At 40.9% G+C, this 16,274-nt stretch overlaps 1 protein-coding gene across 1 annotated transcript in view; it reads right to left on the reverse strand.

Moving 5' to 3' along the window:
• Window positions 1-16,274, reverse strand: part of fgf11a (fibroblast growth factor 11a) — a 63,764-nt gene that overhangs the window by 5,997 nt on the left and 41,493 nt on the right. Inside the window, exon 3 of the mRNA XM_026292221.1 lies at window positions 11,569-11,672. Coding sequence (XP_026148006.1) covers window positions 11,569-11,672 — 104 coding nt within the window. The remainder of the gene's footprint in view (window positions 1-11,568; window positions 11,673-16,274) is intronic.

Here is a 16,274-nt window from a genome sequence, read left to right on the forward strand (position 1 = left end):
TATCTCATCCAATTCATGACTCGAGGTCCAACCTCTCAAATACTGTCTGTGAAAATATTCTTGACACACTAAATCCCTGCATGCATAACAGGTCTTTCCCAGCATCAGCAGTAACAGCGTTTTGGCCGTGAGGGAGCTGTAAAAAGAAACTTTAAAGACTGTAAACACTCTGACACGGGATCATTCGTTAGAATTCATCTTTGCATGAGGGAAATATCTGTTTAGCTGCTGCACTAGCTAGCAACAGTGGCTTATTTTGAAAACAGCTGTGTGCTGTGGGGAGAAATGATGATCAATTCAAGGGCCAGTGATTTAACTGTTGTCGCATTTAAAACTTTGATGCAAGTCATCTTTTTGTAAAAATAAATGTGTAAAAGTTATGGTGTTGTTTATTGCATGGGGACATGTCATGACAAAGGTCAAAACTTCATGTCAGTAAGCTGCCTGTCAGTCAGATCACATTTCAGCTCTGTGACCTGTCCCTTCAGTTCATCATCCAATAAAAATGCTTGTGTCATAAAAATATCCTGTGGGATTAAAATGATGGCTTGGGTTGTAAAAATATATTGGATTAATCAGGAATTTAAAAATGTTTTTTTTTTTTTTTTCCCCCATCCAAAAAAATGTTTGTCGGGGAGGATTTGAGATGTTGTGTGCAGAAATAGCTTGTGTGCGTGTGTGTGTGTGTGTATTATATGTGAATACTTAAAACTGTTAGCTAAAATCATAACCAGAACACAAAGATATGAGAATTCAGGACTTTGCCTGAGGAAGAACCCGACAGAGTGTTTTTATGCATGTATAGCAAATGATAAAATATTTACCTGAGGATGCAACTTGTGTCAGAAAGATAAGAATCAGCACTAAACGCACACAGAGCAAGGTTAGATGTACAAAGCTTGTTTACCAGCACAGCTGATTATTATGTGAGCAAATGAGCAGCAAAACATCTTTAATTGAGGACAAACAGCTGAGGAAACATCACAGGAGCTTGCAAAAATAATTGTCTAAAGATAGAAGTAATTATCATTTATTAATTTATGCATGGACAACATACAGCCCCACTGGCATTCTCTGTGATGTTATCATCAACGCTGCTTTCAAATTCTCAGCCGTCACTCAGCATGTAGGGAGGAAAACTGGTCTACATAAAAATTACCATGTAGTTTTTATCTAGACCACTGTATGCCCATAGTCGAAAATGTAGCCTAGCTTTAATGTTAAAATCATAAACCTCTACAGCTGATGAGTGAAAATAACCTCTGACAAAACAACCTTACAAAGCTCTATAGTAGTGCCAGTTTTCATGACTTTTAAAAGCACCATTTTTCTGGTTGACTTGCCCTTCATTTGGTAGGGAGAGCTTTTAGGATATGTTCAAGGGATGCAGCTGTAGCTCTAGATTCATCTGCTGTATTGGTGTAACAAAAAAAAAAAAGAATCAGCAATATCAGTAATTGAATTTTTTTCTATCAAATGCTGTTTTTATGTTCAAGGGTGAACTTTGAACTCCAATTTTTAATGTTACAATCCCAATCCTGGTCTTCTGTCTGCCCTTTGTTTGTCTGCCTCTCTGAACTTTCCTATGAACTCCCACACCCACCACACCTGTCCCCATTGTCCTGATTAGCTCCCTTTGGTTAGTCTTCAAGGGACTTTTCTGTCTTTTTCTGTGTAATTTCCACCTTTTGGTCTCTCACTGCTTGTGTGAACCCTCTTATGTGTCTGAGTTGCTGGCAGACAGAAAAGAGAAAAGAGCTTTTTCTAGTTCAGGTAGAGAGGGGTCCTCATCTGTGCCAGCATTTACAGGGACTCCCTAAATAGTGCTGGAGCTTGACCATGAATGGTGGGCTCACAGCAGCCAGATAATACCACCAGACATATGCATGCATGACACAGAAGGGGTGCGTGTGTGTGTGTGTGTGTGTGTAAAAAAAAAAAAACATACAAAAAAAGCACAAAAAAATCATATTTGTAAGCACATTTTCATGATTTAAAGGATAAACAAACATGACATATGCATGAAAGAAGCCTTTCACACAAACACAGTAGCAAACAAATGAGAGAAGACACACACACACACACACTGTAATGAGCACAGCTGGAGAGGGTGCAGGTGAGTGCACAAGGGGGAGGAAGCAGAGAGGGAGGGAGGGATGTCCTCTGCTTCTCACCTTGACTGCCAGACCCTTGGTGAGCATTTGGGGATTTTCCAGAGGGAGCCTGTCTTAACTCCCTTTCCTTTTTCATATCTGCTTCTCTCCTCCACACTTGTCATTTGTCTGTATTCCTTTTCCCTTTCTTTTTCCTAATCCTTCCTTTCTCTCTTTATCCTCACCGTCTCCTCTACTGAGTCTGCCTCCATCCTTCACATTACTTACCCGTCCCCTTCCTTTAGTCCACGTGTGTCTGCACGGTTTTGCTGCCACATTAGAGGTGAAAGGTGTGTGTGTATGTGTGTGAACTGGGGGGTTGATCACAGTGCAAAAGAAAGACAGAGAAGGAGAGCAGAGGAAAGGAAACAAGAATGCTGACTCGAAGAAAAAGAGACTGGCTTTTTGATTCGATGGGTGGCTGAGGACAGATGGAGGGAAAGGTCCTCTAAGGTCGCATTGTAGGAAGACTGAAGGCTTTAAGGGGACTGACTGAAGGACTGTTTGCCACTTGTCAGGTGTGTGTGATGGTGAGCTTTATATATAGTCTTAGCTTGTTGTGGTGGTTTTATTGTGGTCAAGTTAATACTTTTAGTTCAGTCTTACTGCTCTGTCAGCAGCTGAGAAAGACAAAAAAAAGAGAAAAATCCTTTTAAAAAGGGACTTTAAGTATATCCCTGCATGCTCATGTGACCTACTCTTTACAATGCAGGCAAACCATTGAACTAAATATCTTGAAGAGGCCATCCCCACACATGCACACCTCCTCTCTGCCAGTCTCTGCAGACAAAGGAACTGCTTGCTGTTGAAGAACAGAGTGTCATGATAGATGTGGTACCTCTCTATGTTGCCAAAGAACATCCATCCCAATTAAGTAGTTCTGAAAGGCGTGGCAGCAGAATGCCACAACATGAAATTTATGAAGAACACGTCCACTCATAGGAATTAATTTACAGTAACAAAGTCTGTGTACTTGGGCTTTTTCTATCTGGTCAGGTTTGGTATCCTATAAGTCATCTTTTAAAATGGATCTGCTCATATGCATCTTTATCCATCCCTGTCTTCTTGTGTGTGTGTGTTTATGGATTGTTAGTGCTCATCACAATGTGGAGTGAGCTCATCGGGGCAGCTATAACTCTTCTCAAAATGCATCAAGGCCAGTGCGTTGGCTCTGGGTGTAGCTGCAGCATTTTAGGTGGATATAAAATCCAGGCTTCTGTTGGCTTTTCCTCCTCTTCCTTCTCCTTCAGGATGCCCCATATCTTCCTCGCTCATCTCATCCTCTGCCATGCTTCCTTCCTCTATCGCACTTTCCCTCTTTCCCTTCTCTCCTAGTCTGGTTATGTTAGCAGAGTAGTTCCCTATTTAGCAGCTGGTGCCTGCGTGCATTTCTAAAGGACTCCCCAGTGGGGAGCTTAGAGAATTCCACAACAAGTGCAGAGAGCAGGCAGGGAGGGGAGGGGGCAAACAAGGGAGAAAGACTAAACAACAAGCAAATTAGATGTAGGAGAGATAAACAGTGTGGAAGTCTAGAGGATGAATAACAGAGCAGGGAGGTGAAATGGTGATGATGAGGATAAAGATGAGGTCAGCAGCTCAGTCATACACTACACTTACTCTAGCCAGCCAGGGACATGCCAGCACTAGTTGGTCAGAAAAGCTTGTTGGGCCTCGTGTTTTCTTTGTAGTGTGCATAAGGGCACCATGGCAGCCATGAACATAACTGCTTCCATGTGTCCTTGAGCACTGTGGCCTTTGACCTCCAGGGTTTTGTTTGCATGAAATGTTGGTGATCTGTTAATAAAATCTCACTCGAAATATTGCCTGGAACCATGTGCAGTAAACATGGTAAATGAAGAGTTCGCTCTTGTGTTTGTTCAGACCTCTGAATAACTTATCAATACTCATAGTATAGTTATGTTTCACTTTGTCCTGAAACTGCATGTGAAAAGAGGCAGAAAATCAGTTTAATTTCTGCCTCCATGCCTTCCAGTGCTTCTCAATATTGGGTCGAAGCTATGTTCGTGTATCCTCTGAGCGTAGATCCACAATGTCATCTGGGTAGTAAAGTTTCACTTTGCCCAACTTTCTCCTCTAAACTGCAGACTTTAGCTAGAGCTAGTCCCAGGTATTGAAGTCCGGCCCAATTATGTCTGCCTGCCTCTGTCAGGCTGTTTATACCTGGCTGCACATATGTGTTTGTGGGGATGTGGAGGGTGACTACATTCCACAGGGGAGTGTGTAGTTCATTTTGTGTGTGTGCGTGCGTGCGTGCGTGTGTGTGTGTGTGTGTGTGTGTGTGTGTGTGTGTGTGTACCAACTACATCTCAAAACACCACGCCGATCTTTCTCCCACCGTCCACACATCACTCCTGCCTCCCTCTCCACTGCCACCTCTCTACCCGGGAGGCTTTTCCAGAGCACACTGCTAATAAAGTGGGCCAGGTATGCGGCTGAGCACTATTTTTATCAGAAAGCAATTTTCAGGAGGTGCCCACAGGTAAGTGTGTCCCAGCGTCTCAGACAATGGAGCCATGACAAGGAGTTTCCCCTCGCCATTAACCTCTGCTGAGTTACCGGTGTGTCCCAGTCTTCCAGAAGGACTGTACAGCCACTGCATAGGTCTGCAGAGATCTGCTCTTTGCTCTTCCATTAATATCAAAACCTTCAAAAACTACTTATTGTACCTTAATTAATTAATACTAAATGGGTGCATGAGTGGTCACCACTAAATGAGTATTGGCTTTTTAGTGCATTCCCAGTATGTATAATTTCAAATTTGTTGGGCATTAGACATGATATAGAGAAAGATAACAGATGTGCAGTACCCAGTAAGTAAGGTACTGTAGAGGTGAAGATGACAAGCGAATGATCAAGAAGACATGTATTGCTGGGGATGTACATAGACAGATGGATCCACACAGCCCATCTGGACTCTTCATACAGCTGGACTTACTGCTCTGCAGTGAAAAAGCTTCTGCTTGTGTATGCTGTCATCACAAGGTCGGGCTTTAGGTATTGCTGATTATCATCATTGAACTGCAGCACAGTGACATGTTAAACTGTATACATGTAGGTCACGCAGTAGTGGGAACAGTAAAGACTGTTATGGGAATCTTGAGTGTGAACGATGAGATGTTTATAGGCAAGTCAGTCCTCTGGCTTTTTTACATTGTAGCTGAAACTACCCCAAGTCAAAGCTCAAAACATCATGCATATCTCTATAATAGATATTGTAATCTTTGCATACAAGTATTTGAGAACCCTTGGTTTATGGTTGGGCTAAACAGCGTGCAGAATGTAAAGGAAAAAGATTAAGGACATTGGGTATAGGACATTCAGTGCACTTAAAAACTCGTCCATGTTAGTGTTGCAAATAGCCAGTAAGCTGTCTGCTGCGTCCTGCATTATGTTCTGAAAACTGAAAGTGGTCAGAGTGAACAGGTAAACAGTGAATTTGCTAATAGAAAGAAGTCATTGATTTGGTGCCAATTTTACAGAGGTTCATCACAATAAGCAACTTTGTTTACATCACATTGTCATTAATAGGCTACATGTACTGCATTTGATCACAGGCTAATATTATAATACAATAATAGGTTATTGCAGCTTTGACTGAAAGTTAAATTTAAAGGTTTTTACATTATGGTATTTGTAGTTTTGGTCTTGAGCACTCTCTCCTCTGTTGACTGCCGCTCATATTCCCATGTCTTTTTATCTCATACTTCTAATCAGCATGAGTCATAGTTTTGGAGCTGTGCTGACATTATATGAAAGGATGCCATCTGCATGTGGCTTGTACTTGCACTGGATGTTGCTCTTACAATTAATGTTCACGTGGGACAGCTGTCACTGTTTTGGCACCGTGTCAGCTTTGCTGAGCCGGCATTAACATGGAAGACATCGACTAACATCTCTGAGTGGTATATTGGGAGCCTGCGTCATTTGAATGAGGAATGCTTTTAAAACAAGCAGAAATGTTCTTTAAATTACTACCAGCTCTTATTAGAATAAGAAATTGGCCCAGAATAGATACCAATAGGCCCTAAAAAGGAGCAGATTTCTCTGAACATACATTCTGTGCATGGACTGGGTCCAGTTAGACGAACGGTGAAATAAAAGAGAAAGAATAAAAATGTGAGAGGGGAGAGCGGACTGCTAAAGTTATGAGGGTGAGTAGGTGGAGGACAGAGGGAAAAGGAGAACACAGAGGTAAAGGACAAGGACAGCAAACAAGGGACACATCAAGACAAGTATATAAATTTTAAAATGAAGAGCTTCATGGGTTGGCAGAAAACAAGGGATGAGGGCAGGGGTGATGGTGGAGGGGGGGAAAGACTCAACCCACCAAAGAGGCAAACAGGCACAAATGGCCAGACAGGGAGTGGGACAGACTGACAGGTGGGTAAAAGCTGTACAAGTCAGAGAGAGGGGAGGGAGAGGGGGAAGAAAGATGAGCATGATGGTGGTTGTTCCTCCCAGTGGAGACGTTAAGTTTGCTATGAGTCTGGGCCTGTCAGGCCATCCTCTCATCCTCATTCTCGCCCTCCCAGCATCCTCTTCCCCTCTCCTCTCTTTTTGTTTCCTCTTCTCCTCTGAAGACAACAAAAAATCTTCAGTTCACTTTGTTTGTACTAGTTGTAAGATCCAGCCTGCCCTGTCAATCAAACTGCCCTGGCACAGTTTTACCACTGAGTTTGTTGAATACACATCAGCTTTATTTTGTACGTGTGGGGTCAAAAATGTTAAGTATACTTGTTTCTTTAAAAACAGTCCCAGGATTTCATTCCATTATAAATTGACTTTTAGGCTTAGGAGTCAGCATGGATTTAATCATTTAAAAAAGTATATACTTTCTTATGTAGATGCAGAAAATCTGATGCATTGCAATGACTCACTCCTCTGTTCTCCTCTTCACCTCTATTATCATCTCACTTTATCCTTCCAAAACAAGAAGCTCATGTAAGGACAAAAGGACATTCAGTCCATCATTTAGCCCGTCACTCCCACTCTGCTTTTTATTTATCTTATGCACAACACATAGATCCACTAAGGTTTACCTGTAGTAATTTTGTGTCGAGATATTCATTTAGCTGTTTTTTGTTTTTTTTTGTTTTTTTGTGCAGCTTAGGTGATGTTTAAGTATCTCTCTGGGCTAAAGATGAGTATTGGCTGCCCAACTGGTTGGTATGTGAATCTATTCCTGACAGAGAAGAGGTTCAGTCCTCTTCAGTAAAGTAATTGCTATTTATTTATTTATTTTTTTCTTTTCTCCTGGCAGGAGCTGCAGTCACAGCTGTGGTGTTAAACATGTCTGGAGTGAAGTGTGTGGTCTGGTGAAACAAAACCAGAGAGGTGAGTTGGGAGTTTGCAAATACTCTCATGCGATTAATTATTTATGCTGTGTGTTGCAAGGGAAACCCCACACACTGACGTAATCAGATGCTACCTACACAGATTTTTATCATGTGTTTAGTTTTTGTGTGAGGAAATGAAAAGTATAATGATCCAGCAGAAACTGCGGACAATTTTTCATTTTTTTTTAAAGAGGGTGAAACAGCTTTTGCACATATATGTGGATGAACTTTTCAGCTTCAGGCCTCTCAGTGGGCATTTCCAATGGCAGGACTGTATGTCTTAAAACTGTAGTCTACAAATGTTGATTCAAGGCTTTTCTCCATTAGCTATAATCATTGGGGATTTTGTCCCTTTATAATATTTTCACATTTGGATGCTTCCAGGTAGTCCAGTTGGTAACCTGAGAGAACACAGAAAGTAAATCTCTAGATGCTCTAGGACAGCTGATCTGCAGCTACCCCTAACCTCTGACCTTCCTCTGGCAGACACATTCTTCACTCTCTTAATTTTTATTTATGTTTACTGGCCAATTTCTCATAATTTGTACAAGATTAGATGCCAAACACATAATCAAGTGTCTTCAGCCTGTTTGATTAGCTTTCAGGATAAACTGAGGTCACAGCCCATATTCAAAATGTTTATAAAGGGTGTCATAATTGAAATAGATGAGATGATTTGATGAAATGTGGAAAATAAGTTGTGGCACCAAAAGGCTGGAGAATCCAAAATGAAAACAGATCTAGCAGAAAGTACTAAAGATAATTCATAAAGAAAATTACAACAAAAAGCATTAAATGAGAATGATGCAACTGATAAATAAAGATAAATGATGGGACTGAGGCAGGCATAGATGGAAAAACGACTTTTCTTTTTTCTCTGAGCCATTACTGGCAAATTTACAGCTGGGAGGAGGTACTTCATTTTTAAATCCTTTAAATAGGTGTTGTAATTATCTGCTTGTGTGTGTGTGTGTGTGTGTGTGTGTGTGTGTGTGTGTGTGTGTGTGTGTGTGTGTGTGTGTGTGTGTGTGTGTGTGTGTGTGGTTGCAGAGGGGTACACGTCTGCCACAAAGGCCCTTGAAAGATTAATGCTGAGTAGCCTCTGGAACACCACTGCAGCTGAGGTGAGCTTGTTATTACTACAAAAGGAAAAGGGAAACACCTCTTCACATTGGTTACATTTTTCTACTGATGTTGCTTGGGAATACTAACTGTCAGCAATTCAGCTGCAGTTTCTTTCAAGGCATATTGCAGGAAACGGTGTTTGCTAACACTTGCTAGCACAGAGACACCCAACACATGGTCCTCAAGAGCCACTGTCCTGCTTGTTTTCCAACACTCCCTGCTATACCCACTGCTGCTTACCTGGATCAGGTGATTTCAGCCAATTAGAAGCTGGAAGGTACCAATTCACTTTGTCTTCCCCTACTTCTACCCTCATCTTAGGTGGTATCTTCCAATTTCTGATTGGATGAACACACCTGATCCAGGTAATCAGCAGTGGGCAGGGCAAGGATAGTTGGACACCCCTGATCTAGCACTTTACTCACTGGACAAAACATTGCCATGGAGCATAATCCAAACAGCAATAAGGTTGTCCTGAAAAATGTATTAATTAAGAATTTGTATATAATTGGTTGTGAATGTGGACACTTGTCATTAAACCTGCTTTACTGGAGGGCAGCATAAAAAAGTCCTACAAGAAACAGTTAAATCCCATCACCTTTAATGGCTTACATGTTAGCAAACAGTTGCTTGCTTCATTCATCAGGCATTAAGTGGTATTAGTATTCTCTTGGACTTATGTTTCTAGTCACATGGTGAGTGTTCTCTCTTTTCCCTGCAATGCAGACCAAAGAACCAGCCTACAATGGCCATTATCTCAAAATCTCCCTCATTATAAATCTTTAAAGAAGGTACACATAAGAAATGAAACAAGAGTGTCTGTTCTCCCTCAGCCCCACAGTTTAAGTTTCCACTACAAGAAACTGTAAGTAAACTGGTAACCATGACCTAAAATACCACATGTACCAAAAATATTTTCTGGAATTTCTGCACATTCCTATGAAATTTTTTACATTGTTTTTTTTCCCCGAAATTTTCCTGATCCTTGTTCTCTGCACATGCAAACAATTTCATAACAGTGTTAAGCCTGTGCACTCTCTTTCACTCTCTCCAGACCCTGAGGGCAACAAGTACTGTTCTCCATCTCATTCTGTCTTTCTTTGCTTTGCTCATATTTGCACAGAACACTAGCAAGGCAGGCAGTTTAAGGCAAAAAAAAAAAAAATCCTCCTCCTCTCCCTTGTCCTCCCTCTGTTCTCCTCTCAGAGGGATTTTCTCCTTTTTCTTTTCCCCTCCACTCTCTCTCCCTATGGTGCTTTTCCTTAGTGAAATTGGGTCACCTTTCTTTTGTCAGGAGAATGCTTGGGTAAATATAACCTCTATGTACATGTGTGTGTATGTGTGTGTAAGGTTTTTACTGTCTAGGGGGGTTCCAAGCCCTGGAAAAGTCATGTACAAGGACCATTTTCTAGGGCTCATTAGGAAAAAAGTTTAGTTTTTTGGCTTGGGTGTTGACACAGTAGGGTTAGAGTTAGGATAAAATATGCATTGGGGCTAAGTTGCACCCAATTTAATATTTTTTTGTTATAAAACTGTAAAGTGAAATTTTGGTATTTTTGAAATTTTGGCCACTGATCACTTTTCCCAACCAGGTATCCTAAAGTTTTTCAAATAAAGTACTGTAATAATTTTTACATTAATGTGCAACTACAGGTAGGATAATTAATATTTGTACAATATATAAATAAGCCAAATTGGTTTGAGAGTTGACTAACCAAATAGCTAACCTTGTTAGCCTATAATTAAATACCTGTGCAGTACAATAACAAACCCAGGGACTACTTTATGATTTTATGTTGTGCAAAACTAAGAAATTCAGGAGCCAACAAGACCTGAGTCCAAGCCAGACTTGCCAAGTACTTTGTATTATGTGGGTTCTGGACCAAGAAGGAAATGTTCAAGTACTGTTATATCCTGCTGCTATTTGCGGTTGGAACAGTGAGAACTGACAATATGTAATGTGCTGAATAATGTTCAGACACTGTATTTGCAGCAGGAGAGGGGGGGGACTTTTTGTATTTCAGTCTATGTGTGTTCTTTCCAGGCTGGTTTTCTATCGTCCCAGCAGATATAGCCCCTGTATCTCCCCTCTCTGAAACTAGGCATGCAGACAGCATTGTACTGACTTTGAAGTGAGCGGGACTGATGCACTTCACACAAGATCTCACACACTTTACCTGTGTGCCAAGAGGAAAAGGCTGAAAAAAAAGAGCTTTCTTCTGCATCCTGATAGAGTGCCCTCTGATCCATCCCTCTGTCTCTTCATCTATTTTTCCATCTACCTCTCAATTCTGTGACTCAGTTCTGCCGCGTCTCTCTGCACATCGTTGAGAAACAACTTTCAGGAAGCACCGCGTGAGCTGTTTCACAAGTTGTAACATACAAGTGCTGCTGTGACGAGTGGCGGACTGTTACATGCACGGATGCATGCAGACATTGCAGTTTAAGATGTCACTACCTCAAACTCTCACTGATCATTTATATTTCACAGCATGCAGCAGTTTTAACAGCACACAATAAAGCTGGTATCTTCAAAGCTTCTTAACTAACATTATTTTAAAATACTCAGTAGTATGTATGAATATTGCACATTGTGTGGTAAGTTACTGTACAGACTTTAGCTCTAATATGAGAATAAATAATAAATGTAGAGCCCTATTTCAGTCTTTACCTTTTAAGGGCAAAGCAAAGTAGCATCTAAGAAACTCTCGCACGTTAGCCTGGCATCAATCTAGCTGATGTTGCTGGACAGATGGACTTCAAAAAAGCTTTCAAAACCACATATAACATATCATTTGTCTGTATTGCCTTCATTTCAACTACCACTACAGCAACAATAAATGCATGTGTGACCTGTGTTTTCAGTACAAGGACAAAAAAAGCCACTAGTGAGGTCTTCATATTCATTAATGTACTGTTTGTGCTGACCATACCGAAGTGTAGAGGTAGCCCTCGCTGTTCATGGCAATGTAGAGCCCTGTCTTGGTGCTCTGGATGGCCACAATCCTGAGCCCCACAGGAATCAAGTTGAACTGCACTGGAAAAAACAACAAAGAGGAGGGAGTGATGTTAGAGCTATAACTATACACAGTGGTTCTTTGTGGCAAGAACAGACAATTGCTTCCCAGCTGTCACCTATTCCATCTACTCCATTGTACAGTATATCTGCCGAATGTGGGAATACTATAGGAAGCCTGAGTGTGTGTGTGTGTGTGTGAGAGAGAGAGTGAGAGTGGAGGAGGAAGGGATTAGGTGAAAGCGACTGAGGAGAAAATAAGTCTGGTTGACGATACAACAGGGGTCAGACACACATGGTGAGAGACATTATGGAGAGAGAGGTACAGTGAATAGAGCATAGTTTAGCTTTAGGAATACAGAACATTAGAGAGTGACATCTCTAAAGCCTGCTTGAATTTCACTTCCTCTGTCCTGACACAGTAAACAGCACTCTGTAATCCCCTCCTGTGGAGCCTTGGATTTCTTATGTGCATAGCTGTCCATGTAAACTAACATAAAAAGAATCTGGCCCCTGGAGTAACTAAAGCAACTTCTCAACTTGTTGATGTAATATGTATTTTGTGTACATTTGAAAGCACCTGTGTGTTATCCCTTATCTCTTGAGTGTCTGTTGTTTAGTGTGCCACGCAAAGTGGTGTCTTAAGATGTGAAAATGACAGCTTGAGTGGCACTGACGAAATAGCCTCTGGCTTCTAGCTGCTCCACTGTCAGATTGTCATTATGACTAAATGATGATCAAAGCCTACAAAGCAGAGAGACTGCCAAACGGGAAGAGCATCCATGGATTGTTTTACATATCTGTTTTATTTTTTCTAAGAATGGTCATGGTCAGTGGTTTGTGGTCTTAATCAGCAGACTGAGTTTTTTTGTAAGCAATATCAAAACAAGCAGTGATTTGTGAGTGGTTTTGTTTTTGTGTATTATAAAGTGACAACATGGCTTTGCGAATGACAGATTTCTTATACAGATGACAAATTTTGTCACAGGACCGTGTTTTAGATTCATGCCAGAAGTTCAGCCAACATAATGAATGGATGTTGAGCTATGAAGCTGAGAAAAAAAAGTCGATGGAAAAAAAAAAAAAAAACCAAATACCTCGTCAGTACTGTTTTTGAGAAAGATGATTTTAAACTTCAAGAATTTTTTCCCTTTTTATTAATGGAAATTTGATGTCTTCTCTTTTATTCTCATAATTCACCTCTTCTAGGTGAGGAAAGCTTATAAATTGGAAAATGTAGTTTGGCTTCGTGTTCTGTGTGTTGTAGATGGTGGAAAGAAAAAATGTTTAGCTTTTAGCACCAATGTGAGTGTAGGGTCAAATGAAACAGGATATATGTCCATTGTCTACCAAAAAAGTCTAAATGAAACAAAGCAACACGGATCACGCTGTGTGCTCAGTTTGGGAGTGCAAAGATTAAATGTGTCTCTCTGTTCCTGTCTCTCTGGCTTCAGGGCCCCACTTCTATTTGCTCGATCGATTCCTGCATATCAAACAGTCGGTTTCACAAATGAACAAGGTGTCACATCAACACCATGACCAAGATGACGAATAGAGCAATGCACATGCGTATCCGCCCCCTTACTCTGGCTTCTCATTCTCTTTCACTGGTAGCCTCGCTGTGGTGTCGGTGACTGCCCATAACCTGCTGCACATTGAGGTACACACGGTGAAAATCCCCACCACACAAGCAGCACAGTACTGCTTTAAATAATAAGCTGTTAAATGAAAAGAGCATTTGTCATACACTTTATTTCTGCATATCAAAGAGCCATAATTCAGACATAAAGCTGATGGCAGAGAGGTGAGACCAGACAGCCATCAGACAAACCTCTACATTTAAAATGCTAATTTCTGCTAATTGTACATTTGAAAGTTGTTTAGGATTTAATTACTCTTGTTTTGTCCATACCATCATTGCAGCACTGTAATCAATCATGTCTTAATGATTATTTTTTATTTATTTAGTTATTTAGGGCTGACACATATTCACATTCTCATCTACATTCAGTTTAGAGTGGCCGGTTATCTTGCTGAAGTCAAGTGTGCTTTCCTGGAAAAGACGTCTGAAGGATCTTCTTCATGGCTCTATGGATGCTGGTCACGAACATATCATTTCTCTCCTCAGTGAAGTGCACTCCATTTGCAAGGAACATAATCGTCTTGTAAAACCTCAGGAGGGGATGTTCAATAACTTCACCACCAAAGTTACCAACAGCCTTTCTCATCACTGTGTTGACTGTCTTCCTGTCATTATTGATCGTCCCTGGCCATCCAGTTCCCCACACCCTCTGCTCGTTGATGCAGGAATATGCAAATGTCATTGAGGGAAACTCTTCATAGAGATGAGTCAATTCCCTCTATTTCATGTGCAGGTTTTTTTTTTTGGGGGGGGGGGCATTGGTATTAAAGTTCAAAATACTCCCTGAACTTCTTATGTGCTGTGTTCTCCCCACAGTGAATATTACTATACCCAGTGATCCACATAGTTTTTTTTTTTTTTTTCTCTGCTCTGGAGTCCTTCCTCCTCTTCCTCCTCAACATGTTGTTGAAGGTTCTAGTATCACTCTAAGACCTGCAGTCCTCCTCCTCTGGCACTTGACTTTGAACCAGAGGGGAAGGCTCCTTTGCAGTGGTGCTGTGTAGCTTTTTATATTTCTCCCCTGCACTTGTCATCCTCATTCGTGTGCCTTCAGGGGAGATGATTTCTTGAAATCGTTCTTGAAAAATGACCATTTTTGTTTGTTTGTTTAGTTTAGTTGTCTGTTTTTACAGATACCATCCTCTACCATTTTTCCTCCTCCTGCTTTCCAGGGTTCTGTTAGGTCTCTGCAGGATTTTCTTATCTCCAGAGGTTTGATGATGACCATTCTGGACGCCTCACTGGTGGTTGACTTCTACCAAGTCCTGAACTAGGTCGTACTTGTAGGTCCTTACAGCAAAACTTCTCAGCCATGCTGAAGTTTGAGGAGTCTGGTCTGTGAAGTATTGGCTCAAGGTTTGGACATGTGTCACTTTGGATTCTCGGGTTGACGGAGCGAGTAGAGCAGAATGGAGCTTTGTGATAATACAAATATTAGATGTTTTATTTGTTCATAAAATGACTAATTTTACTAGCAACATGCGGTACTTAAACTCTTGGTGCCAAAATGAGACCTCTGGCGCAGATCCTCATAAACACTACATAAAACATTACAGAACACAAGCCTTTTGCCTTTAATAATAATGAACACACCAAAGCACCATAAAATTCTACCTCACCACTAGGACTTTGCAGCACTCATTAGCATAATATGAACACCTAGTAAATTTGTTTCGTTTTACTATAAAGTAGTTATGAGGAGGTAAGAGGATGTTTTAAGTGTATATTAATGTGATAATTTATTGAATGATTGCTGTTGTACTGTGTCTCACAGGAAGCAACACTTTTTGTTCCCATCATCCCTCTCTTCCCCCCACACTCTCCCCCTCCACATATAAAGTTTGCCTCCTTTCTCATCATCAATCATTAAGATCTTTGCTTATCACATTAATCGTATAACATTCTGCTTGGATAATTGAAGCATCTATTTGTTTTCCCTTTTCCCTCACCTCCCCCTCTCTCTTCGCCCTTCCATTTAACTCACTTTTTTCTTTGTGATTTAAAGAGGAGGCCACCAGATTAATCTTTTGAGGGAGAGACAGAGGGAGGGGAAAGAAGAAGAGGGGAGGGAAATGAAGGGGAGGAGGGTGTTGCCAAATCAATTCCACAAGTCAATTTGAGGCTTGAGATCATCAACACAATAAATAAACAAGAGATGGGATAAAGGAGAGGAGAGGGGAAGCAGTGGCAGGACACAGAGTTAAGCTGTGCAGAGGGCATCTGCAGGCCAACACTGTGCGGCTGCTCTGCAGTGTTGTATTGTGCAGCCCCGTTGGTCTCTACTGGACTGAGATGAGCATTATATTCATCTGTGAGAAGTCACACAGAGTTTTTCTTTGTGATGCGATAGTTGCTTAGGCATCTATAATGGATTCATTTGAAGTGTCTTTCACTCCTTTTGAATGCACAAAAAAAAATCCAGCCAGACTTCCTGAGATCAGGTGGTCTTTTTGAAAATGACCTGAGAAATCAGTCGTCAGTGCATCGGCAAATAAATCTTAAACACAGAGGCTGAGGCTGAAGAGTAGCAGGCTCAAAATTTAATGCTGAAATGATTGGTACCCAGAATACAGTACAGGTTTTTAAGGAGCTCTTATCTTTATGTTTTTTTTTCACCTACACATACTTTATATCTGACTAAAAGACACGTTAATCAGAAATATTTTATTACTGCACTGGCACTCCCACTGTATTTTGATCAGGCAGTATAAAAACACAACCTACATCACTCAGGTAGTTTTTGATCTGCATGAGTGAGAGTCAGTCTCAGAAAATAGCTTATAGGTTATCCCATATGGGGTTAATGCATGCCTCTGTAGACAGGGCCAAGATTAAAACACACAATCAAATACATCATTCAAAAAGATATCAAATCTTTCTGACGTGTTTTCATACAGTCATACAGAATTTCATTATTTTATATTGCTCTATTTTGCACTAATTTTGGTTGTTTTGGAAAAGAGCAAGTTGTCCCCTCACTC

The sequence above is a fragment of the Mastacembelus armatus genome, chromosome 18, assembly GCF_900324485.2.
Source record: "Mastacembelus armatus chromosome 18, fMasArm1.2, whole genome shotgun sequence".
NCBI lineage: Eukaryota > Metazoa > Chordata > Actinopteri > Synbranchiformes > Mastacembelidae > Mastacembelus > Mastacembelus armatus.